General features: G+C 43.1%; 1 protein-coding gene across 3 annotated transcripts in view; it reads right to left on the reverse strand.

Moving 5' to 3' along the window:
• Positions 1-10,827: 10,827 nt before the first annotated feature.
• Positions 10,828-26,149, reverse strand: part of DERL1 (derlin 1) — a 29,280-nt gene continuing 13,958 nt past the window's right edge. The window contains exons 3-8 of one of the 3 annotated variants that reach the window (XM_011973013.1): positions 23,256-23,320; positions 21,983-22,009; positions 20,197-20,292; positions 18,962-19,014; positions 16,705-16,755; positions 10,828-13,071 (exon numbers count right to left, since the gene is read on the reverse strand). In XM_011973013.1, the coding sequence (XP_011828403.1) occupies positions 12,933-13,071; positions 16,705-16,755; positions 18,962-19,014; positions 20,197-20,292; positions 21,983-22,009; positions 23,256-23,320 (431 nt within the window). In that variant the 3' untranslated portion in view covers positions 10,828-12,932. Of the gene's footprint in view, positions 13,072-16,698; positions 16,816-18,961; positions 19,015-20,196; positions 20,293-21,982; positions 22,010-23,255; positions 23,321-26,149 lie in introns of all 3 variants that reach the window. The other 2 variants (XM_011973012.1, XM_011973014.1) reach the window with 2 other exon arrangements.

The raw sequence follows: 26,149 nt of genomic DNA on the forward strand, positions 1-26,149 counted from the left end.
TCGGGTGGCTGAGGCAGGAGAATTGCTTGAACCCGGGAGGTGGAGGTTGCAGTGAGTGGAGATCGCACCATTGCACTCCAGCCTGGGCTACAGAGCAAGACTCCATATCAAAAAAAAACAAAAAACAAAAGAAAAACACAACAAACTACCCAAATGCACATCAACATTAGAATGGGTAAATAATGTCATATTCATACCATAAAAGACGATACAGCAACAAGAATGAAAGCATTGCAATTACATACAACAACGTGGGTGACTCCCACAAACATGATGTTCAATATGAACAAAAGAAGCCAAACACAAAAGAATACATATGGTATGAGTCTATTTGTAGAATATTTAAAAACTAATCTATATGGGTACAAGTCAGGATAGGTGCTCACTTGGGGGGTTGATGATTAGAAGGGGGTTTAAGAGGCTTCTTCAGGGCTGATAATGTCACCTATTCTTTTTCCTGAGATGGAGTCTCACTCTGTCACCCAGGCTGGAATGCAATGACATGATCTCGGGTCACTGCAACCTCTGTCCTCCCAGGTTCAAGCGATTCTCCTGCACAGCCTCCCGAGTAGCTGGGATTACAGGTGCTCACCACCACGCCCAGCTGATTTTTGTATTTTTAGTAGAGACGGGGTTTCATCGTGTTGGCCAGGCTGGTCTTGAACTCCTGACCTCAAGTGATCCACCCGCCTCGGCCTCCCAAAGTGCTGGGATTACAGGTGTGAGCCACCACACTTGGCCAATGTCACCTATTCTGATCAGGGTGCTAGTTGTACAGGTGCGCTCTCTTTGTAAAAATTCATCAAGCTGTTGATCTGTTCTTTAGACTTCTCTGAGTAAAGATATGAATTACTGTATAATTGGTTTTGTTGACTGGGCTGTATCTATGTGAATGTGATACTGTACAGGGACAATACTTTGTGTTTTCCAAACTTAATTTTCCTCCTATGCATGCAGAAAGACACGTTTCGGGGCTTCCCTGTGGTTCGTGGAACCATGTGATGAGTGCTGGTCAATAGCGTGTGGGCAGAAATGATGTATGCTACTTTCAGCCTGGCCCCTTCAGTCTCCTGCACAATCCTCCACTTAATCTTTCTCATTCTGTTCACCACCTGCAAAAAAGTCAGTGGAGACTCTGAGGTCCTGGGAGATGATGGAGCAATTGATAGTTCTTATTACGGCACACAAGAGTTTTTAAAAAAAAATTCTCTGCAATAAATGAAAGGAGAGCTGGGCGTGGTGGCTCACACCTGTAATCCCAGCATTTTGGGAGGCTGAGGCAGGTGGATCACTTGAGTCCATGAGTTCAAGACCAGCCTGGCCAATATTGTGAAACCCTGTCTCTACGAAAATTCAAATAATTAGCCAGGCATGGTGGCGGGTGCCTATAGTCCCAGCTATTTGGGAGGCTGATGCAGGAGGATTAACTGAGCCCGGGAGGTCAAGGCTACAATGAGCCATGATCATGCCACTGCATTCCAGCCTGGGCAAAAGAGCAAGACTCCGTCTCAAAAAAATAAATAAATAAATAAATAAATAAATAATAAAAGAAAAAAAAATAAAAAGAAAAATGAAAGCAGCCTGAGTCCCTGAATAACTGCATGGAGCAGAGAGAGCCTCCTCCTGATTGCACCACCCCACCTGCCTATCCACATTGGACTGTGATTGATTGATTGATTGTGATTGATTGGTTTTGAAACAGAGTCTCAATCTGTCACCCAGGCTGGAGTGCAGTGGCACAATCTCAGCTCACTGCAACCTCCAGCTCCCAGGTTTAAGCGATCCTCCCACCTCAGCCTCTTGAGTAGCTGGGATTACAGCCATGAGCTGCCATGCCCCACTAAGTTTTGTATTTTTAGTAGAGAGGGGATTTCGTCATGTTGGTGAGGCTGAGCTCAAACTCTTGGCCTCAAGTGATCTGCCTGCCTTGGCCTCCCAAAGGCTGGGATTACAGGTGTGAGCCACCATGACAGGCTTTGGACTCTGATTTAAACAAGAAATATATCTCTGTTATAATATGCAATGGAGAGGGGATTGTTTGTTATAGTTATTAGCCTAACTTGACTATCTGACTAATACCTAATATGCCTGACTTGGGTCCTGGGTCTCCAAGTGGAATCTTCTCTGCCTTGTAAATGGGAATGGAAGTGAACATTCTTAGAGAGAAATACATATTCCTTACTCCTTGGGTTTCCAAATAGAGGCAATTTCCTGAAAAGAAAAAGTAATAAGAAGGTCTTAATTTTTGTCCCAAGGGGAGGCCTATGTAATGGGTGAGTCGATGAAAGAACTGAGCTCAGACTGTATAAAGCCAGCTGGGCCTCCAGAAGCTGCCTGCTCTGCTTTTCCCCATGGTGAGCCTGCTGCAGTAGACACTGTCCTTGCCTCGCTGTGCCAGTGGCCAGGAGAGTCTTTCAAATTCTGGGGTTCAGTCTTAGAAAGTCCACATGGCTACACCCCTAAGTTATTATCTTCCAATCCAGACTTTCTCAGAAATAGCGCTAACATGTTTTATCTGTCTAATAATTGTGCTTATCTCTCAGTTAATTCCAAACTCAGACAAAAAGGGGGATTATTGGCTCCTAAAAAACCAACAAAGACTAGAAAAGACACTGTTCCCTGCAGCAGAGGCCCAGAAACTAGGACAAATTAGAAAGAATCCTTTTTTTTCTTTTTTTTTTTTTTTTTTTTTTGAGAGACAGAGGGTCTTGCTATGTTGCCCAGGCTAAAGTTCAGTGGCTATTCACAGGTGCAGTCATAGGCCACTGCGGCTTCAAACTCCTCTGGGCTCACACAATCCTCCTGCTTCAGCTTCCTGAGAAGCTTGGACAATGGGTGCGCAACACCACACCCAGCTTGAAAGAATCCTTTTTAACAAGAGAAGTCAGGAGTGTTTCACAGGATTTGTTCAAGAACGGGGGCATAAAGCGACTGAAATGAGGGTTGGGATGGAGTTGAAACAGCACTAGCCATGACCCCTCTCTTCCTTCCCAATTTAGATCAGCTTCACTTGTCTTTTACCTGTTAGGATTTAAAATTTCATTCAAGCAAAGAGTACTGTGTCTAAAAATAGTTTGAAAATCTCTGATTTAGATCATCTTTTTGGTACCCTCTGGCCTAAAGGATCTTTGCACTTATATAAGAAATCCAAAATTTTATTTTTGCAAAGTTTTGCCAATGACAGTGGTCTATAACAAAAGTAGACCAATATTGGGATGTACAGAGAGGCCTAATGGTCAGCTTCTAAATTAGTTAAAGCTTCTTCAGGGAGCACAGAAGAGATGCAGCCAGGCTATCTTAGGTGGTAGAGTGATGGTGCTCAACCCTTTTTTTTAATTCTTTAAATTTTATTTTTAATCTCTTTATTTATTTTGAGACTGGGTTATAAGACTTGCTCATTTTTGTATTTTTAGTAGAGACAGGGTTTCACCATGTTGGCCAGGCTGGTCTCAAACTCCTGGCCTCAAGTGATCCACCCACCTCGGCCTCCCAAAGTACTGGGATTACAGGCGTGAGCCACTGCGCCCAGCCATGCATGTTTCTGTGCTGGGCACAGCGTGAATGGCTCACCTGAAGCGATGAAATGTGACTGCCAATGTCCCTTGCCAGAGATAGAGTTGAGAGTGTGCCATGTCTGAAAGGCAGAAAGGGGCACGTTGCATTGATGGAGCAGAGAGAAGATGGTGAGGAGGTTAGTACACTACTGTTCATAGCAGCACTATCCGTTGTATCTTAAAACTACCCAGCCAGGCACGGTGGCTCATGCCTGTAATCCCAGCAGTTTGGGAGGTCAAGGAGGGCGGATCACCTGAGGTCACGAGTTCAAGACCAGCCTGGCCAACATGGTAAAACCCCATCTCTACTAAAAATACAAAAAAACTAGCCGGGCGAGGTGGCGGGTGCCTGTAGTCCCAGCTACTCGGGAGGCTGAGGCAGGAGAATGGCAAAAACCCGGGAGGTGGAGCTTGCAGTGAGCTGAGATCCGGCCACTGCACTCCAGCCTGGGTGACAGAGCGAGGCTCCGTCTCAGAAAAAAAAAAAAAAAAACAAAGGGTGTATTAGTTTCCTAGGCTGCTGTAGCAAATTACCACAAACTTGATGATGTAAAACAATAGAAATTGTTCTACGGTTCTGGTGTTCTCCAGTTCTGGAGGCCAGAAGTCTGAGCTCTAGATGTCAGCAAGACCACATGTCCTCCAAAGGCTCGAGGGAAGAGTCTGTGCCTTGCCTCTTCCAACTTCTAGTGGCCCCGAGTGTTGTTTGACTTGCTTGGCTTGTGGTCACGTCACTCCAATCTCTGCCTCCTTGGCCACATCACCTTCTCCTCTCTATGCACCTGTGTTTTCTCCTCTTCTGTCAAATCTCTTGTAGGAAACTTGTCATTGGACTCGGGGCCCTCCCGGATAATCCAGGATGACCTATTCATCTCAAAATCCTTACCTGAATGACATCTGCAAAGACCTTTTGTTTTCCAAATAAGGTCACATTCATAGGTTCTGGGAATTAGGACATGTATATGTCTTTTTTTTTTTTTTTTCCACAGAACCTCACTCTTTCACCCAGACTGGAGAGCAGTGGCACGATCACAGCTCACTGCAGTCTTGACCTCCTGGAATGAAGCAATCTCCCACCTCAGCCTCCTGAGTAGCTGGGACCACAGGTGCGCACCACCAAGCCTGGCTAATTGTTTGTATTTTTTGTAGAGCTGAGGTTTCGCCATGTTGCCCAGGCTGCTCTTGAACTCCTGAGCTCAAGTGATCTGCCCTCTTCTTTAAAGTGATGGGATTACAGGCATGAGCCACTGTGCCCAGCCTGTATATCATTTTGGTCCTCCATTCAACACACTAGAGAGGGTTTATCAGAATCTGAGTAGTAGGTACGTAGGAAATAGTCTTTTTTTTTTTTTTGAGATGGAGTCTCGCGGGTCACCCAGGCTGGTGTGCAGTGACAGGATCTCAGCTCACCACCCTCTGCCTCCCAGATTCAAACAATTCTCCTGCCTCAGCCTCCCAAGTAGCTAGGATTATAGGCACCTGCCACCACGCCCAGCTAATATTTGTATTTTTAGTAGAGACGGTGTTTCACTATGTTGGCCAGGCTTGTCTCAAACTCCTGACTCCATGGTCCTCCCGCCTTGGCTTCCCAAAGTGCTGAGATTACAGGCGTGAGCCACTGCTCCCGGCCCTTAATTTTTTTAAAACAAAATCCACCTGCTTCCCTGACCTAGAGTCTTGCTTTGTATCTGGTGAAGAACTCTGATGAGCCTTTCTATGGTGGGTAGTTCCGACTCACTGCAAGGCTTTTGTTTCACTGAGTATAGAGGTTTGGGGCCAGAGAGCTAAACTGACCAAGACATTAGATAGCGAGGCCACATGAGAGAAGGATTTGGAGAAGAAAGGGAGGGAGCCAGTTGATAGCTAAAAGGAATTTAGGTTGTCAAATGTATTCATTTCTTCAACAAATATTTATCTCAAAAAGCTCTCTCATGCCAAACTTTCTGCTAGGTGTTGAGGATGTGATGATGAATGGGACAGACACAGCACCTGCCCTCAAGCGTGGGAAGTCCCTTTCCCTGTGATGTCCAATGTCAACGCTCTCCACCCTCTCCCCCAAAATCTTCAGCAAAGCACACATTGCTCGCAAATGCTCGGTAGACGAGCTAGAGTGAGGAGACATAAGGAAATGCTGTCTTGTCCTGGGTTGGAAGGAAACAAAGCCAGAGGCTCCTCACAGGAGGCCCAACATGGGGCTTGCATGCTCTAGTGGGCCAGGTAGGGCTCCTTAGGCAGCCAGCATCCATGTCCTCCTTCTTATGGCAAGAGAACTTTGATTCGCTTTTGGAAAATTTCCTCTCTCCTGTTGAGGGTAGCCATAATGGGACTGTCAGTCAAATGTTTTTCCCTGAATTCCTAGCCACAGGAGAGGCACCAGGTCCAAGCTGGGTCAGTGAGTCTTGGGAGTCAAATCCTAAAAGGGAGAGATACAAGAATAGAATCAAAGATGAAGCTGGTTTAGCCCAGCAAGAGATGTGATGAGATCAATGCCTATTGCCTGGCTCCCTGGTCCCCCATCCATGTGAGGGTTCTCAGCAGGCCCTTAGAATCTGTGCGCTATTTTATATCCTTCCAATAAATCATCTTTGGCTTAACTTAGCGAGGGTCCTTTTTGGGTCCCTGCAGTCAGAAAACCCTACCTGATGCCTGTGATCATGAAAAGTTCCAATCCCTCCTCCCCAGTAAGGGGTCTGGGCACCTCCAAGAGAAAACTGGCTTAGAGCAGACGAGGGCCTGGCTGTAGAGACGGAGGCATCTTATTACATCCTTAGAGCCTACTTCGACATTAAGACAGTAATGATCAAAATCCAAAGGCTCCCTTAAGCTAACAGTGACTGCCCTTAACCAACAAGGACACTTAGAAGATGAGTGCCAGCCCTCAGGAAAAGGCCAACACACTGACAGAGAGAAAAGAGAGATCAGATTCATCTGGGTCAGGTTAAGGCTTCAAATGACACACTGAGCTCATTTCCTAAGCAATCCTTACGCCTAGCACCTAGATTTAATTCTGCACTCCCTATGGGTCTCTCTGGCCGTGATGGCATGGCAGGGGTTTCTCCTTCTCTCCAAATACATGTGAATTTGTACAAGCCACTGGGGAATTCCTCGGGGGAGAGAAAGCTAAATTTACATCTTCAATTAATCTTCCCAAGTGTTCTTGCCTGCCTTCACTCTGTACCAAGTCTCCTTTTGCCCAAATCACCCCAGTACTCATACCCATTAGCAGATTACACACTGCAGATAGAAGCTGCTTTGCTGCTCATTTTTTTTAAGTATTTTAATTTTGAGTCCGTTCTTTCCATTGTCTCTAACCTGTTCTAATATCCTGTTTCAGGGGATTATGATTCCCTTAGATGAACAACAAAAAAATCATTCAATGATCCTGGGAGACTTGGCCATTATTAGCTCTCTCCCTAAGCAGGACAAATTCCTACGCAGGCCAAATTTCAGTTCAGTGCAAGAAACACTTAAGCACCTGTATGTGGCAGGCCTGTGCTATGCACTGGGAAACAGCTGTAAATAAGCTGCCGTCCCTGTCCTGAGGATGGTTACAAACCATGGGAGGGATATTAAGCAAATGATCACAGGTGGGACAAGTGTCAAAGGCAGAGATCAGGGTGCCGGTGGCTATGTGAGGAGACATTTCACCTTGCCTGCAGGTCTAATAGCCCTCTCCTTGATGAAATGACATTTAAACTGGGCCCTAAAGGCTGGTGATACAATCAAGAGAATTGCTTCTTCCTCACTGGGGCCTTCTGCAAAGCTGTTCCCATTTCAGGAAGACATCATATTTTAAAAGTTCATTTTCATTCAAGTTGATGGATTTGGAGCTCATAATGTTTTTTTCCACAGAAATATACTTGCGAATAGTGGCTAGGTTTCCAGGTTAGGATGCCAGCACCTAATTATCTACAATGGCTGTAGCACCAACAGCCAGAAATAGCATTTTACCCAGCTTGTGTGTGATACACAGATCCAAGCCCTGGTCGCCAATGGAAACCCCTTCAAGAAAACCCTCCTCTTCCTCATTGAGTGCCAGTAATTCTCAGTCAGGGAGGTCCCTCCGATCCAGTCCCCAATCCCACTGCCTTGGTTTAAACCAACTCTTCCCTTAAACCTGCATCACAGCAACCAGTACAAAACGTGGTCGTCTTACCTCGTTTCTCCTCTTCCCAGCCTTCTCCCTCTACTCCCCAGGGGCAGCCAGCTACTTTTTTTGTTTTTTGTTTTGAGAGGAAGTTTCACTCTTATCACCCAGGCTGGAGTGCAATGGTGCGATCTCGGCTCACTGCAACCTCCGTCTTCTAGGTTCAAGCAATTTTCCTGCCTCAGCCTCCCGAGTAGCTGGGATTGCAGGCATCTGCTATCAGGCCCAGCTAAATTTTTGTGTTTTTAGTAGAGACAGGGTTTCGCCATGTTGGCCAGGCTGGTCTCGAACTCCTGACCTCAGGTGATTCACCCGCCTCGGCCTCCCAAAGTGCTGGAATTACAGGCATGAGCCACCACACCTGGCTGCCAGCTACTGTTTTTTTTGGAGACAGAGTTTCACTCTGTCGCCCAGGCTGGAGTGCAGTGGCGCTATCTCGGCTCACTGCAAGCTCCACCTCCTGGGTTCACGCCATCCTCCTGCCTCAGCCTCCCAAGTAGCTGGGACTACAGGCGCCCGCCACCACACCCAGCTAATTTTTTTTTTTTTTTTTTTTTGTATTTTTAGTAGAGATGGAGTTTCACCGTGTTAGCCAGGTTGGTCTCGATCTCCTGACCTTGTGATCTGCCCGCCTCGGCCTCCCAAAGTGCTGGGATTACAGGCATGAGCCACCGCACCTGGTCTGCCAGCTACTTTTTAAAGACCAAACATGAAGGCTTTTCAACGTTCCCCACTGCCCACAGATTGAAGTTCAAGCAATCACACAAAAGTTTTCCTGATACAAGCCCCCATCTATCTTTCTAGCCCCTTTCCCTGCCACTCCCTACCTGTATTCTACAGGTCCAGGCACACAGTTCTGTCTTCCCCAAAGTTCCTGCTCTTGCTGCTGCTGTTTCTAAATCCAGCTAGAATGAGTGACTTCCCCCATCTTGACCAGAACTCTCCATCAATCTTTCAAGACCTAGCCTCTCATCCAAGAAATTTACTTCCTTTTATTCTGGTAGTTTGCTGAAATTGTATTATAATGACTTGTTTGCTCATTCAACAAGTATGAGTCCCTACAATGGGCCCAGCTGACTGCCTCAGTAGAAAGGACACGTCATGAAGACAGACACATTGTCTATTTGCATCTGCTTTGGCTTCCTTCACTGAAAAGCCGCAACAGAGGTCTCTACTCAAGAGTTGGGTTCATATCCTGTCTTTGGCACCTTCTAGCTTATTTGTTTTGTTGCTGTTTTTTGTTTTTGTTTTTGTTTTGATACGGAGTTTTGCTCTTGTTGCCCAGACTGGAGTGCAATGGCACAATTTCAGCTCACCGCAACCTCCACCTCTCGGGTTCAAGTGATTCCCCTGCCTCAGCCTCCCGAGTAGCTGGGATTACAGGTAAATGCCACCACGCACAGCTAATTTTTGTATTTTTAGTAGATACGGGGTTTCTCCATGTTGGTCAGGCTGGTCTCAAACTCCCAACCTCAGGAGGTGCACCCACCTCGGTCTCCCAAACAGCTGGGATTACAGACGTGAGCCACCACACCTGGTTGCTGCCTGATTTTAATCAAGAGATTTGAAGCTTACGTTTCCTTATCTGGAAAACGGGGATAATACTATTTCACAAGTTTGTTTAAACACAAGTTCCCAAATCCAAGTGAACATCAGAATCACTAGGAACCTCAAAAATACGTAGAATGGGAATGGGCCAAGATAACTGCATTTTTTTAAAAATCTCAAGTTTAATGCTTGTGTATAGCCAGATTTTAAAAACCGTAAGTTGGAGGCTTTTTCACAAAGTACCTGGCACATTACTGCTCAGTGCCCAGGTGTGCCCCTGAACATGGGGTTCCTACTGGAACAAGCAGAGCTGATGTGAGATAAGGGGACCATATAGGAAGGAGCCTAGGCTTAAACCACACATATAAATCATGGGAAAGGCTGGGCACCATGGCTCAGGCCTATAATCCCAACACTTTGGGAGGCCAAGGCAGGTGGCTTGCCTGAGCTCAGGAGTTTGAGACCAGCCTGAGCAACATGGTGAAACTCCGTATCGACCAAAAATACAAAAAATTAGCCGAGTGTGGTGGCACACAGCTGTGGTCCCAGCTACTCAGCAGGCTGAGGTGGGAGGATCATTTGAACCTGGGAGGCAGAGGTTGCAGCGAGCTGAGATCATGCCACTGGACTCCAAGCTGGGTGACAGAGTGAGATCCCATCTCAAAAAAGAAAGGAAGGAGAGAGAGAGAGAGAGGGAGAGAGGCAGGGAGGGAGGGAGGGGGAGGGAGGGAAGGGTATGAAGGACTGAAGAAAGAAGTAAACACGGGACATGGTATTTCTGGCCAATTTTGATCACCAGTCACTCTGGAAGGCGAACAAGTGAACTGCCAATAAACCCATTTGCTCAGCCCAGCCTTCTAAGATACAAACAGTATAAAGTCCAGAAAGGAGTAACTTCTTCCAAAGGTTAGTTATTCAGAGTGTTAAGTTACTGCTGAAAGTGTAAGAGGGGCAGGGACCTCAGACACAGAGTTGGCAATAAACGAAGATGTTGGCAACTGCAACATTGCCTATTATTAGATCAGTGTCATTCAAAAGGTAGCTTAGAACACAGTGATACTGGCAACGTGTCCTTCTAAATAAGCAGGATCTTTTTCTATTGCTTCAGTATTTGCCCAGTAATAGAAGAGGGACATACATACAGCCTGATTCCTGTCACCTCACCTTGTGATGAGTGAAGTTGGCCTGCCGAAGGCCCAAGATACAGACTGGGAGTTCACCTTTGAGAAAAAAAAAAAAAGGGGGTCAGGAATGTCATGGCACTTGCTGTCTAGTCTGTGTGTGCCTCATGAGGAAATGGGATTAATCTAATTTTATAAAGTTCCAGGGCTCAGGTTCATAAGTAGAAGCTATAAAAATGCCATAAAGCATGCTACAAGCAGGTATGACTCCCCACTCAAAGTTAGGAAGCATCCTCCTTCATTAAAATGAAAACCCAGGAATTCTGCATCCAGAAATTAATCCAGCAAAAAATATTGGGTACTTCCTAAATGCTCTTCAAGAGATGACTGGTTACACAAATTATGTGATATCTAACAGACAGCAGAGCACGGACATGGAAACTTAACACAGACAACCTTCAAGTCGCACATTTTAATTTACAATTTTTACCAATAAAAAGAATTAGTTTACAAAAAGGGAAGTCCTTTATACAAAATAAGGATTTTTTTTTCCATTTGTAAAGAGAATCCACTGTCATGTTTTGCCTTGCCAAGTCAAAACTCAAATAGCTTGTTATTATTCCAGAAAGATAATCCAGACAAAATCAATAACGTCATCAGCTTCCTGACCATGTTTAAGAGGAATAACTTCATGAACATTTTGCCCTGAACTGAAGAGTTCTAAATACTTGTAAACCTTTAGGAAAAAACTGACTGCTCGCAGGCAGCTGACTGGTAAGATGGTACACCGGAGACTCCGGGTCACCCACCGTCAGAATATTCTTATACATACAGTGAGTCTGCACGCCTGTACAATGAGTGTACATGCAACATAATTGGAATAATGGCCTCTAAAATTTTACAAGTAAACTTTATTGTGGCCACAGATCAACAACAAAACATATGACAGTTAAGGGTCAAACTCTCCCCACCTATTTTATCATATAAATTAAATATGGAGAGGTACACACAAACTCTATTCAAAATGAGAAGCTGTTTGCCAACTCTCATTTCCTAGGATAACACACATCACACTGTTTAAGAGCAGGGGAAAGAATAGGCATACTGTTAGAGCACAATGTTTCCTGAAAAGAAACTGATCAAAACGTTTGAAGCCTTTTTAGTTGCCTCAAAGTATGACGGCCACTCAATACTGCTCCTAACAGTCTGCTTTCAGATAACGTCAAAAAATAAAATAACTGTGTGAAAAGCCACGGCCTTCAAAAAACTTTATTTGGTTATGAGCCAAGCTCTGATAGGAAAAGCCCACCTACGAAAAAAAAGTTGTGGGTATTTAAGCTGGTTGATTCACAGAGCTTGTACATTCATGACTCAAAATAACAGACCCTCAAACCCAAATGATTCTAAAGCCATTTCAACCTTAAATCATGTTATTCCCTTAGCTGTGCTTATATTAACTTTAAAAAATGATCTCCGTGCAGAGAGGAGCTGCACCTTCCTCACAATTAACTGAAACATGACCAAAAAATGGGGGATAGGCAAAAAAATGACATTTAAATAGCGTATGAGGGTCTCTCCTCCTTTACTCAACGAACACATATCCAGAATGAGAATGAAATGGAATCAATGCCCAGGAGCCTCTGAAAGAGAGCATCTCCCTGTAGCCGACATGATCTGGATCCTCCTAACACAAAGCAACCCAACTACTCTGGGTACACAAAGCCAGTATGCCTTACATATGAAACGCAAAGGGGTTGCATCCCCCATGGTTGAAACCTAACCCCTGCGTTAGACACAACTCCACTAGTCTTGATCACTTAACTCAGGAAAAAAACACCCAGCAACAACCCTCATATCTCATTAATATCATCTGTGGCCCTCACTGACTCAGTGGTACTTTTTCATAAAAACATCTGAAGAGGTGGCAAATGGTTACAACGGATGTCAGGTCGAAGCAATTCCAAAAGCTGAGAAAGCGCTTCATCCGCTGCTTCAGTCTTCTCCCCCTATTGCTACAGTTCTGCCACCAAAAGGGGAAGATTGCGTGAATATGATTGTTGTGATCAAGCCTTGGCAAAAGTCAATAAATAAGAGAGCCTGTCAAGGGCAGAACAATTTTATGGGCAACCTCTTCTAGTTGCACATGTGGGGGCTGGGAAAAGTGGGAGGGAGGCATGTGTGCAAGAAAGAGATAAGGGTCCTTTTGAGAAGCGTTTGGTGACCCAGCCCCAGCTCCCCAGCTCAATGCCAGCAGACGAGGACCCGCTAAAACCCATTATTCGGACGGAAAGGGGAGAAGAGAAGACACCAAAAAATGTAGTCAGTTTTGCAATTTGCACAGTTGGTATTTGTTCTTCACAGCAGTAAGGACTTGAATGAGAATCGGGAAACTTGTGGAACACTTGTATTTGTCTTCAGGATTTAAAAAACTTTGTCTCGTACTGAAAGACTACATTCAGTGTGGGTCAGGTCCAACAGTGTTAGCTAGAACGCAGTTGTTAGGCGCACCCAGCACTGGGAGAAAATGTGGCTTGAGAGGAGCGGCTGCCTGAGGCCGCCCCTTCACTGGTCTCCAAGTCGAAAGCCCTGGCCCCAGTTGTGTCTCCCGCCTCCGCCATTCTGATCAGCAGCTCGCCTCATGCTAGCAGGGGGCACACCAAATCCTGATACTCCTCCTCTCCTACTGGGCAGCCAGCGGTACCTGGTGCAGAAAGACGGGGACACAAAGGGAGAGAAGAGAACAAAGTCACTTCCACATAGTTATCTGACCTCCGAGAACACCTCCCTCTCCTGCTGTTCCCATGGCACTTATCATGTTGAAGGCGATGAGGGACAATGTCTTATTTAACTTTGTGTTTTCAGTACTCAGCTCCATGACCTGACCACAGAAGGCATTCGTTTTTCATGTTTCTTAAATGTATTCAGATTTCAGCTAAATTCACACTCTGAACGTTTTTTTCTCCGCTTATAAAAGTAATCCATGCAGAACAGTATGGAAACAAAAATATTACACCCACAAGCCCAGCAACCAAAGAATGACTGATAGCATCTTGGTATATCTAAATACGGCTCAAACTGGATCAAAGGATACAAAATACATTCACTTTCAAAGGCCAAATCCACAGCCTGCGTGTTTGAGCCTTGCACAGCATTTCTAAAAGGCTCTCAGCTGAGCCCATCAAAGCAGACGAGGGAAGAAGGCTTTCTATGTTGGAAGTATGGGTATGTTTTAAAATGAATTCAGAATCTGCCTTCCAGGTACATTCTTCCCTTCTCACGGATGGTGGGAGAGCTGGGGCCCCAGAAGGTTACATGATTTCCCACCTTAAAATTAATAAACTAAGAGTTCACAGAACAGCTAAGAGAATTTAAACTCAAGCCTACACTCTCAGTAGTATTTTCCAACTATTTCCCATCCTTGACTCTTTTATTACTGAACTGAGAATGTGTTTAAACCTATTCCACTTAGCAGATCCTAATGTTTAAAATTTTGCTTGAAGGCAGAGAGGATGATCTGATACCTCTGCTTAAACCCTTCCTGGCAGCAAGAGTAAGTCATGACAAGTGACTTGTCCACAGCAGAAACGCTGAAGAGGACAGGCTTTATACTTGACCTCATACAAGAGCAGCTACTCTGTGAACTTACTCAGCGAGCATTACCTTACACCAGGTGCTGCCTGCTTATCAATTCATTTGATCTTCACAACCCCATGAGGTAGGCATTACTATTACTCCTGTTTTATGAACAAGAAAATTGAGCCAACACTGAGTGAAGCGCTTCAAAAGTGACAGGATTCCAACCCAGTGAGCCTGGCTCCAGAGCCTGCACCCTGCACTACTTGTTATACTACATGCCTCCTGCCTGGGAAGGGACAGCAGTCAGTGACTGGAGTCTGTTTACATCATACTCAATACCTTCATGCCTCTTCCCAAAACAGAAAACAACCCGCTTTATTTATTTATTTATTTATTTATGTATTTATTTATTTATTTTGAGACAGAGTCTCACTCTGTCACCAGGCTGGAGTCAGTAGCACGATTTCAGCTCACTGCAACCTCCCCGTCCTGGGTTCAAGTGATTCTCCTGCCTCAGCCTCCCGAGTAGCTAGGATTACGGGCGCCCACCACCATGCCCAGCTAATTTTTGTATTTTTAGTAGAGCCAGCGTTTCACCATGTTGGCCAGGATGGTCTCGATCTCCTGACCTCATGATCCGCCCCTGTTGGCCTCCCAAAATGCTGGGATTACCGGCGTGAGCAACCACGCCCGGCCAACAACCCCTTTTAAACACAAAATTTAATGTGTACAGGGAAGATATAAGTACTCTAAATGGAATGGAAAATGGTGATACAAATGTATCAGCATTCCATTTAGAAAGGTAGTTATACCTTCTTATACTCACCTCCTCCATTTTAAACAAATACAGCTTTACCATTAAATCAAAATGTATTTTCCAAGTGCTGGTTTCTCAACATCCATGCCTTTTGGTACAATAATATTCCTCCAAAGTACATGATAGAATAGAACACTTACAGAAGGCAATGCTAGGGCTGTCTTGCTTTGCTACTCACTCTAAGACAATATGGAAGCCATCTCCACTGATTAAGTAGATAGTGAAATTAAATGCAAATAATTAGTATAAAAAGATACCCAATTATACATAATCAACAAAAATTTATGGTAATTTCAAAGCAGTTATTGCCTTTGCAAGGAGCTATATTTTGTCATCTGATCTTTATGCAAAATTTAGCAGAAGGACTTACACCAACAGAGAAAGTTCAAGTGGAAGGCAGGCTCCAGGGCTCTGCTGATTTTGCCACTAGAATCTTGTATCCTGTGTTGCCCACAACTGAGAAGTAGCTACAAGCCGTTAAGTTAGAATATGGCCATTTAAAGTAAAGTAACTGTTGGCTGCCCCCCAAAAGCACCAAGCTTTTTTTAATTGATGCATCTGCCATCCTACTTGATAAACCTAGATCAGAAAGCCAAACCTGCTGTTATTATGTCCTTTGATAATTAGAAACCAGATTGGTCATTTGTTTTTTTAGCCTGAAGGCAATTCAAGGCTCAGAAGAGAAACAAGTTTCCTTTTATTCTCTTAAAGAAAAACACACACACCACAACCACCAATATGGTATATCTCTGTAAATTACAGTTCACAATTTGAAAAGTCTTTGAAAAACATACCCCTACCCTATAAAAGGAGGGGGAGAAAGAGGAGGCCTGCTCAAGTTTTACTGCCCTTATTGATCCCTTAGAAGAATGACAGAACTGCAAAACATTAAAATAGCAAGATGTGAAAGGGTTTGGTTTGTTTGTTTTTTTAAAGCTTTTAAATGCAAGCTATTACTGCATATCCCTGATATGAGATTAGGCGTGATTGTCAGGCAGGCTGTGACACCCAGATGGTGATTTAACTGGTCCCTTCTTCGACAGCCTTTTTGCCTCACTGACAGAATGGTCACACAACTATTACATGCTTCTATGTGTGTGCGCATCTCCTCTCAGCTCATCAAAATCCTGCTCTCCTACCCCCACCTTCAGGAATATGGCAGCTAGCTTTACTTATGGAGAACCCACTATGTGCTTCCCAACGGTGCATCTTACCTCATGCAGTCTTGTGAGACAGTGGTTTCCCCCACAATTTACAGACTTGCAGACTGAAACCTGGAGGCTTGATTAAGTAACTTTCCCAGTATAAAAACTGCTATCTGAGGGGACTGAGATTCAAACCCAAGTTTGTCTCAAAAATCAAAGCTGTTGCCCTTAGCATCCTACTTCAGTAAACCCTAAAAGCAGACAAAGAGCACAAACTCCCAAGGGGTGGGGACCATACAAACCTCAAGGCTCTCATTTTAACTCTGAACAGTCCTGTAAAATGGCTACTCCATAGTATTTAATATAAAAATGCTTAAAATTGCTGACTAACAAGCTAACTTAACCCTTCCTTGGGCAAAATCATGGGTAAAAAACTGATGGGCCAAAAAAAGACACCCCACTATCCTGTGACTCTGCCCATTCCCCAGCCCACTGCTTCGCACTCTGGAGGCTGCATCGGGTCCCTCGGCAGGCTCGGTGGTCTGAGAAGCCTCCTGTAATGCTGGAACCTAGCTGTCAGCGGTCCCTGACTAAAAGAGTAACAAGGCGGCAATGGAGCCAAGGCTTTAATGCCTGACTTCCTGTGACTATGTGACGAGGATAAGTCATTTGTTGCCTTAGGTTACTCCATCAGATGGGGCATGGGGCTAAATCATACTCCTCATGGAGCTCTTATTAGGATGCATTAAGAACACAGGCACTAAAATGTTAGATGAGACAGGACAAAAACACTTACAAAAACTGAGGTGTGGATAGAAAATTTCTTCCTCCCAAGTCCATTGGGTATCTGAACATTAGGAAAAAATAAAGATGTCCAACCAGATTTCCAATAAGCTCATTGATTACCCTGCAAAGAGAGTCAAATGAGTTTAAAGACATTCAAGCAATATAGTGAAACGAACCAAGTTTTAACTAATATCATAAAGAAGAGAGCCTTCAAGGCAGACCATTTAGTCCCTGGGAGTCTGTGAGAGCTGACAATGAGCCCTTTTGTAGTCCGAATGGCAAATGCATTCTGAGGGAAACGGGAAATCAGTCCTGCTGAACCAATGAGGCCCGCCACTCTTCAAGGCCAGCAGCCCCTCCGACATCTCTTTCAAGCACCAGCCCATCCTCAAAATATTGTTTTTGCTACTTCCTGCCTCAAGAGTTGGGGAAGTTGTAAAGCATGCTTCTGAATGCTTTCAGTCATGAATACTGTATTGATAAAATGTGGGCAAACATGAAGGCTACCAAGAGAGAAGCGTGGGAGTAAGGAAAAGAGGAACAATAAATGCCTGTTCCCCCTTTCCTGGAACTATTAAGCACTTCTCTCTTGCGTCTTGTACCCTTGAGTGTCAGACACCACAGAGATCACTTAGGAAAGCTGACTTGCACCCTGAAATCAACGCTGACCTTCTTCAGTTTTCCCATGGCTTACACACAGGTCACCTCAAGAGTGTATAGATCTACTGTTACTATTACATATCCTGTTTGTCTTCACCTGCAACATGATTCCTGTCAGGGACAAATCAACACCTGCAACTACTTTAGACTTCGCCTTCCTGGCTGGAAGAGCAGCTTTACCAAGTTCAGAACATGCTTTGCTCTGAACAGTCCGCTCCATTCATTCTCTTCTCCCCAACAATATGCAGAAGAAGTCAGGATCACACAGAGCAAGTATTTCAGATACATGAAGAACCAGCACTATAAAAATCGATTGAAATATTAAAAAGTAGTTTGTAGTATAAGAAATGGGAGTTCTGGTGGGGTGCAGTGGCTCATGCCTGCAATCCCAGTACTTTGGGAGGCCAAGGCGGGAGGATCATTTGAGGTCAGGAATTTGAGACCAGCCTGGGCAATATGGCGAAACCTCATCTCTACAAAAAATACAAAAATTAGCTGGGTGTGGTGGTGCACGCCTGTAATCCCAGCTACTCGGGAGGCTGAGGCATGAGAATTGCTTGAACCTGGGAAGCAGAGGTTGCAGTGAGCCAAGATCGTGCCACTGAACTTCAACCTCGGTGACAGAGCGAGACCCCATCTCAAAAAAAAAAAAAAAAAAGTAAATAAATAAACAGAAAATATGAAGAAATGGGAGTTCTTAGAGAAGCTCCATCTTAGTATCCTCCCTTTAAAATTCTGACTGGATGAATTAAAGGTATTCCTAGGTCTAGTTCTAATTCCTGACCAATAGACTAGATATTTGACCCTGGTTGGCCAAAAGCTCTGTATTATCAGCTAGGCACGGTGGCTCATGCCTGTAATTCCAGCACTTTGGGAGGCCAAGGCAGGCAGATCATTTGAGGTTAGGAGTTTGAGAACAGCCTGGCAAACACAGTGAAAGCCCGTCTCTACTAAAAATATCAAAAAAAAAAAAAAAAAAAAAAAATAGCCGGGCGTGGAGGCGGGTGCCTGTAATCCCAGCCACTCAGGAGGCTGAGGCAGGAGAATCGCTTGAACCATGAAGCAAAGGTTACAATGAGCCAAGATCGCACCATTGCACTCCAGCCTGGGCAACAAAAGTGAAACTGCATCTCAAAAAAAATTAAAAAAAAAGGTTCTATATTATGAAACCACTTGCAAAATTATATCCTATCTAAGAATCTGGATTTCTATGACTGATCGGCAGTCTCCAAGGCATTCTGGAAATGCCTTAAGAATATAAGACATAGTAATTTTATACATAGCTCTTAGAGGAGTCAACTCAGACAAAAATTAGGTCTCTGTCAATCTGAATAGTGAATCCAGAAATACATATTTATTCCTATACACACATAGGAACACACTGTGTGTAACAATAAGTTAACAAAATCACAACCATTCAATGTTAAATGTGCTTAAAGCCCCGCAATCTAATCAATTTCATCGAAGTAAAATTATCCCATAAGTACAAGGTTCTAATGCATCAATGTTGGGATTCTTTAAAGTTGTATAAAGGTTAGAGAAAGATAAAAACTAATGGAAATTTCCCAAGGATTAGTTTCCAATTAAATAAATCTAATATCACTTACGAGCCTCCGATGATATAGTTGAATCCAAGGATAACCCAGGGTAAATAGCAGGCCTAGGATGGAATAAATATATGCAAATGTGAGTAGCCACACCTGACGAGGACACAGCTACTACTGGGACTAAAATGGGTAAGGATACACTGACAAGGGCTTTATATAAATCCTCTGGAAGGTCACTGCAAAATTTCTCAGATCAATCTAGCATTATTCCCACTATACTTAAACCTTCCTATCTAAAACTAGACTTACTTGTGTATTTGTAACTGGAAGGACACAGTACTTTGCCCACAGGTCTGCTGCAATACAGGCCCTGCTGAATTGCTATTAACAAACAGCTTCAAAAAGCAGATGAGTGTCCCACAGATGCTACTAAAAGCAAGACCCATGAGAGAATCACACTAAGATTCCAGCCAACAAATTGTTACAAATAAAATAAACATACCCCGTCTTTTCAAGTTCTTCTTTTATATATCTTGCAAAATTACTCTGAATTTTTATCTCATCACATATTGATATCTTAAACTAATACTGTCCCAAATAAGAAAGCTCTCCAGATGAACATTTGAGCCCCTTACCAAATCCAAGCCATCATATCAAGAGCTAAAGGAGTTGCAAGAAACTTCACAAACTAGGAAAGAGAGGGTTATACTTAAATAACTTTACAGCTACATGTGGTAAGTACTAAAGAGAAACACAAAGTATTGAAAAAGCCCAAAGGTAAGATGAATTCTAGGCAGGAGACTCAGGAAATATGTTAAGTTCCAATTCAAATTAAGAATCGGTACGATTTATACGAAAAAGAGAATCAAGATGTTACAGGTGGAAAACTGTGAAAGAATGTACAAAGAGAAGCGTTTGGGGGCAAAAACAGTCTGTTTCAGCTACAGTATAAAGCAAATAACAGGGAATGAGGGAGTGATAAGAACTGATTTGTAAAGGCAGGGTTTCACATGAGTTCTCTCTCCTTCTCTCTAACACAGACACATAAGATCACTCAGGGACATATCCCTGAGGGGCCTGAGGTAGAGAGGGAGTGAAGAAACAAAGGCCAGCAACAGACTCCAGGTTGGCTAATTAAATAGAGCTGGGATTGAGGAGGGCAGAAAGGGGCTTGCCTATGGTACACTGCTCTGCAGTGACCTCTTCTGGGTGAGTCAGAAAGTACATCTCTGGACTGAAGAGGGATTTCTGCAAAGACAAATGAAAAGGACACTTTTCCAACCAAGGTAAAGTACCTTAAATCGTGTTCCAAACCAAAATGATACAATCATGTCTCTGTTCAGCTGGGCCCAGACATAAAGTACTGACATGATCAGAGGAATCATCAGCAACTGCAAAAGAAGTCGACATGTAAAAACCAAGCTCCAGAGGCACGTAAAACCGTGTACATCTACTATGCTTTCTACCCCTCCTCTTCACAACAATCCTCACCTGGGTAAAGGGAAACCCAACCGATCAGAACTATAAATTGATCCTATTATTTATCATACAATGAATACTACAAAATCCTATAATAAAATACAACAAAACTACATCATTTTAGATGGATTCAGAAATGTAAGAGTCAAGCTCTGTTATTTACAAAAAGCAACAAAGCATTACCATATAATCTCAATTTTTAAAAAACATCCATATACATGCCTAGAAATACTAGACAACCATTACCGTCACATACCTAGAAAATACTAGACAACCATTATTGTCAATGTTCAAACACCAAAAAGAGGCCAGAAATGAGCAAGGAAAGCAATGATTTAGATAACTCATGTAAGAGCTTCAAAGATTTAGGTGACTTAAGATCTTCAAAATAAAACAGCTGTAGGCCAGGCACAGTGGCTCACGCCTGTAATCCTAGCACTTTGGGAGGCCAAGGCAGGCAGATCATGAGGTCAGGAGTTCAAGATCAGCCTGACCAACATGGTGAAATCCCATCTCTACTAAAAATACAAAAATTAGCCGGGCGTGGTGACACGCATCTGTAATCCCAGCTACTTGAGAAGCTGAGGCAGGAGAATCGCTTGAATCCGGGAGGCGGAGGCTGCAGTGAGCCGAGATCGAGCCACTGCACTCCAGCCTGGGCAACAGAGCAAGACTCTGTCTCAAAAATAAACAAATAAATAAAACAGTTGTAATTCTATAATTTCAAAATACCACGTAATTAACCCCATAGTTAATGCAATTTCAACTTCTGACAAAGGCCACTAACAGTATATACATATATATATATTTTTTTTTATTATACTTGAAGTTCTAGGGTACATGTGCACAATGTGCAGGTTTGTTACATATGTATACATGTGCCATGTTGGTGTGCTGTACCCATTAACTCGTCGTTTACATTAGGTATATCTCCTAATGCTCTCCCTCCACCGTCCCTCCCCACAATAGGACCTGGTATGTGATGATCCCCTTCCTGTGTCCAAGTGATCTCATTGTTCAATTCCTACCTATGAGTGAGAGCATGCGGAATTTGGTTTTCTGTTCTTGCAATAGTTTGCTGAGAATGGTTTCTAGCTGCATCCATGTCCCTACAAAGGACACGAACTCATCCATTTTTATGGCTGCATAGTATTCCATGGTGTATATGTGCCACATTTTGTTAATCCAGTCTGTCACTGATGGACAATTGGGTTGATTCCAAGTCTTTGCTATTGTGAATAGTGCTGCAATAAACATACGTGTGCATGTGTCTTTATAGCAGCATGACTTATAATCCTTTGGGTATATCCCCAGTAGTGGGGTGGCTGGGTCATATGGTATTTCTAGTTCTAGATCCTTGAGCAATCGCCACACTGTTTTCCACAATGGTTGAACTAGTTTAGAGTCCCACCAACAGTGTAAAAGTGTTCCTATTTCTCCACATCCTCTCCAGCATCTGTTGTTTCCTGATTTTTTTAATGATTGCCATTCTAACTGGTGTGAGATGGTATCTCATTGTGGTTTTGATTTGCATTTCTCTGATGGCGACTGATGATTTGAAACATATAAAAGGGCAAATAGATAGTTTAAAGGGACACTTACCTGCATATCCATTGTTAAGCCAGTAATCTTGGTTTGTAAAGTTAAAGATCAGACATAAAAGAAGCATTCTGTACCTAGTCAAGACTGATGTGTTTATTTTCCCCCCACTTAAAAGTTCACTTGGCCAGGTGTAATTTGGCTTATGCCTGTAATCTCTGTACTTTGGAAGGCCAAGATGGGAGGATTGCTTGAGGCCAGGAGTTCCAAACCAGCCTGGGCAACACAGCAAGACCCCATCTCTAATTTATATACATATTTTTTTATTTAAAAAAATTTTAAGTTAATTCCAGTGTTCTGAAGGAAAATACTTTTCTATAGTTCAGATTGCTTAAAACGGTCCACAACACAAAGGTATCTAATCTTCATTATGCATATTTCATTCGACGATACCATGACAAGAACACAGCAGAAATCGACAGCTTCAGCCTATGACTTAGTCTGGTCACCCGGCATTCTTTTCCTCTGCTATTGCATTTTAACGTCTCTCCTTCAAATAAAGGATAAAGATGTCTGTAGCCTTTGAAGGAAATAATCATTCTACTTACATTCTCAGGGCTCTATAGCATGGTTAAAGTCCAAAACATTTTTTTCCTTGCCTTAAAGGAGGGCAAAGGGCATCCACAGTACCACATTTTCTGGCCCTTGGCCAAGTTTAAATGGAAGCTGAGCCCAAAGGCAATTTCGAGCTCACCAATTTTGCACAGGACCTGAGACATCAAGAGCTGCTGTGCTCTCACCATCTGTAAGAGTCCTGCAGTTGGAGGGCGGCTGACAACTGCTATTGATACAAAGCAGAGAAACGTACTGTGTCCCTTCCCAGAGCTGGGTACTTTATAGAGGGACTGAATTACTATGTAGGACCCCAGAGAAGGACAAAAATGAAGTCAGAAAAGGATGCTGGTTGTAAATTAATTTTCTGATAAGGACCACAGATTTCAAAAGCTGTTTCATGGCACGGACTCTCTTTGTGCCTCAGTCAACAAGCTGTCACACGTGAGAACACAAAGAACTGGGAACAAGAAGAGGGAACAGTCATAAAACTACTCAACCAAAGGTGGGAAAAAAATCCCACAAATGGTAAGATAACGCATAACTCAAGGGCTATATGATTTACTACAGCTTTTTTTCAAAAAAACTTTAATTATTCTTATTAACTGCAGTCAACCAAGATGCAAATATTGTAATTTGAAATGTTTACATAATACGGTCTATTTCCCCAAACCTGGAAAAAACTGGTTTTATTTCTGGCCCAAAATCACAGACTGAAGGATACCACGATGCAAATCCAGTTAAAGAGGAGCATGAATAAATAGTCTGCTGGCCTCCCATCAAAAGCTCCTGGAAACAAAAACAAGCCAAATGTCATGGTTCAGAATTTCAGAACAAAGTAACATCTACATAGAGAAACACTTCAAAAAGTTATAGAAAAAGCCAAAATGAGAACATTTTAAAAACCACTCGTCTCTAGAAAAGTGAATTTTTAAAAATATCTAAACAAAGTCCCCAATAAAGCCCTGAACCAAGTTACCTGAATGAGGTTAATCTATGCTCTCCTAACTGAATTCCAGTAAGTGACATGCTCTGACTACCACAGGCTAAAACAGACGCAGAGAAAGTACAGTCAATTCCACAGCTACTGAGCCCTGCATCCCAAAGACCAGTGAGGCCCCCCAAGCTCCTTCCCAGCCTGTCAGCCTTTCCTTCTTGGCTCTCACCGTGACCTGAAGGCCGCATTCAGGATGACATGCTTGATCCCTGTCCTCCTCCACTAGACTGTAAGCTCTGTCAGAGGAGGAGCCATGGCTGTTTTGTCTCCTGTTGTGTCTCCTCCAGCATGGCTATGCTGGGAGGTACTTACCATTATTATTAGAAACACACACACACACACACAACCCCCTGTACCACACTGGCCCTTAGATACCGAAAAAGAAAGTCTCTGTCTTCCAGAGACTTACATTCTACCACGGGAAAACTATGTGGGGGAAGGAGGGAATAAAGCGTCCCAAAACCTTTCCATAGCCTCTGACTCAGTCCTCATACTGCATCTGGAAGGGAGAACGGAAAGACCTATGACCTGCTTCTTACAGATGTGGAGTTAAAGTCACATGACCAAAGTCACAGAGCTTGTTAGAAGCAGAGTGACATCAAATTACTAGCACAGTGCTGCTGTCACTGCGCCATATGCCTTACTGGGCAGAATAATCAACAACGGGGCTCTCTTATAAGCATGATTCCTAATGCCTTCGGTTAGAAGACTTTAAGAGAAGCAAAAAAAAAAAAAAAAAAAAAAACAGAAATGACTGTAAGATCACTCTAGCTTGAAAGTTACTTTCCCTCCCCACTCCACACCCCCTCACAGTTACATGATATAGCTAGTCAATTTAAAAAAAGAAACCCAACAAGTGTCAGCAAGGCAGAAAGATATATCTAAAACAAAATAGGTTTCCAGCAAAAGTGTCTTCTATTCTCCTTTATTTCTCCCTTGATACCTCAAAGCACACTTCAGCCACAGTGTTAAGCAAGCCTAATGCTAGAGGATCACAATGATGAATCAGAGCTGAAATTCTAACACAATTTCTGAATTTTAATAATAGCTGTGCTTCTTTTGATGTGGCTTTGGCTGTCTGATTCCTAAGGAGTCTTTAGACTGAGTACTTAAAATATTATAATCATATAAATTACAGTACTATATTATCTGACATGCTTGCAACTCAGAATTTACAAATTAACTGGTTTCAAATTACAGTCTTCCAGTTCAAATCAGAAACCTCATAAATAAGTCAACTCTGCTATATACCTAACAATTTAGCCAGGAGGGAAAATATGCAGGTGGCAAACATTTTGTCAAGATGTTAACTTAAAGCTATGTGGCTGAGAGAAAACTGGGGATCAGTGAACCTAGGTTCCAGTCCTAACTGCATTAACTCAAAAAGCTTTGCGACTTTTGGGACATGTCACCACCACTCCAGATCACTGTTTTCTTATCTATGAAATAAGAGCATTAAGTAGAATGATCTCAAAAGCTCCCCTCCATAAGTTCATAGCAGCTATTATTCATAATGGCCAAAAAATGAAACTAAGTCAAATGTCTATCAACTGACGCCTGAATAAACAAAATGAGGTATGTCCATACGATGGAATCCTAATTGGCGATATAATGGAATGAAGTACTGCCACATGCTATATGGAAGAATCTTGAAAACATTATGCTATGTAAAAGACATAAGTCACAAAAGGCAACAAAATGATTTTAAGAAATGCCCAGAACAGGCAAATCTAAAGAGTCAATAAGATCAGTGGTTTTGGTCGGGTACAGTGGCTCACACCTATAATCCCAGCACTTTGGGAGGCTGAGGTGGGCGAATCACTTGAGGTCAGGAGTTTGAGACCAGCCTGGCCAACATGGTGAAACCCTCTCTACTAAAAATACAAAAATTAGCTGGGCGTGGTGGCACGTACCTGGAGTCCCAGCTACTCAGGAGCCTGAGGCACGAGAATCGCTTGAACCCAGGAGGCAGAGGTTGCAGTCAGCTGAGATCATGCCACTGCACTCCAACCTGGGTGACAGAGTAAAACTGTATCTCAAAAAAAAAAAAAAAAAAAAAAAAAGAGTGGCCATGGAATTATTGCAATTTAGGTTTAAAAATAGCATTAGAATTATTTTTCAAGTCCTTATAGTTCAGAGTTAAATTCTGAAATATTTACCAATGAAATGTCTGGCATTTTGCTTCAAAAAATCAGGGGTGGAGGACAGTCATAGATATAAATAAAACAAGATTGGCTATGAGGTAACTATTAGAGGTGATAACCATTAGATGGTTAAGCAGGGTTCGTACTGACATACACTACAACAGGGATGAACCTTAAAAACATTGTGATAAGTGAAAGAAGTCAGTCACCAGAGGACATATGAAATGTCCTGAATAGGTGAATCTATAGACACAGAAAGTAGTTTAGTGGTTGCCAGAGGCTGGGAGGAGGGGAAGAGGAGGGTAAACTGTGACTGCTTTGGCTTTTTTAGGAAGTAATGAAAATGTTCTAGAATTAGATTGTGGTGACAGCTGCATAACATTGTGAATATACTAAAGATCACTGAATTGTACACCTTAAAATGGTTAAAATGATGAATTTTATGTTATGCGAATTTGGTCTCAACAAAAAGAAAAA

The sequence above is a fragment of the Mandrillus leucophaeus genome, unplaced genomic scaffold (assembly GCF_000951045.1).
Source record: "Mandrillus leucophaeus isolate KB7577 unplaced genomic scaffold, Mleu.le_1.0 Scaffold133, whole genome shotgun sequence".
NCBI classification, from domain to species: Eukaryota; Metazoa; Chordata; class Mammalia; order Primates; family Cercopithecidae; genus Mandrillus; species Mandrillus leucophaeus.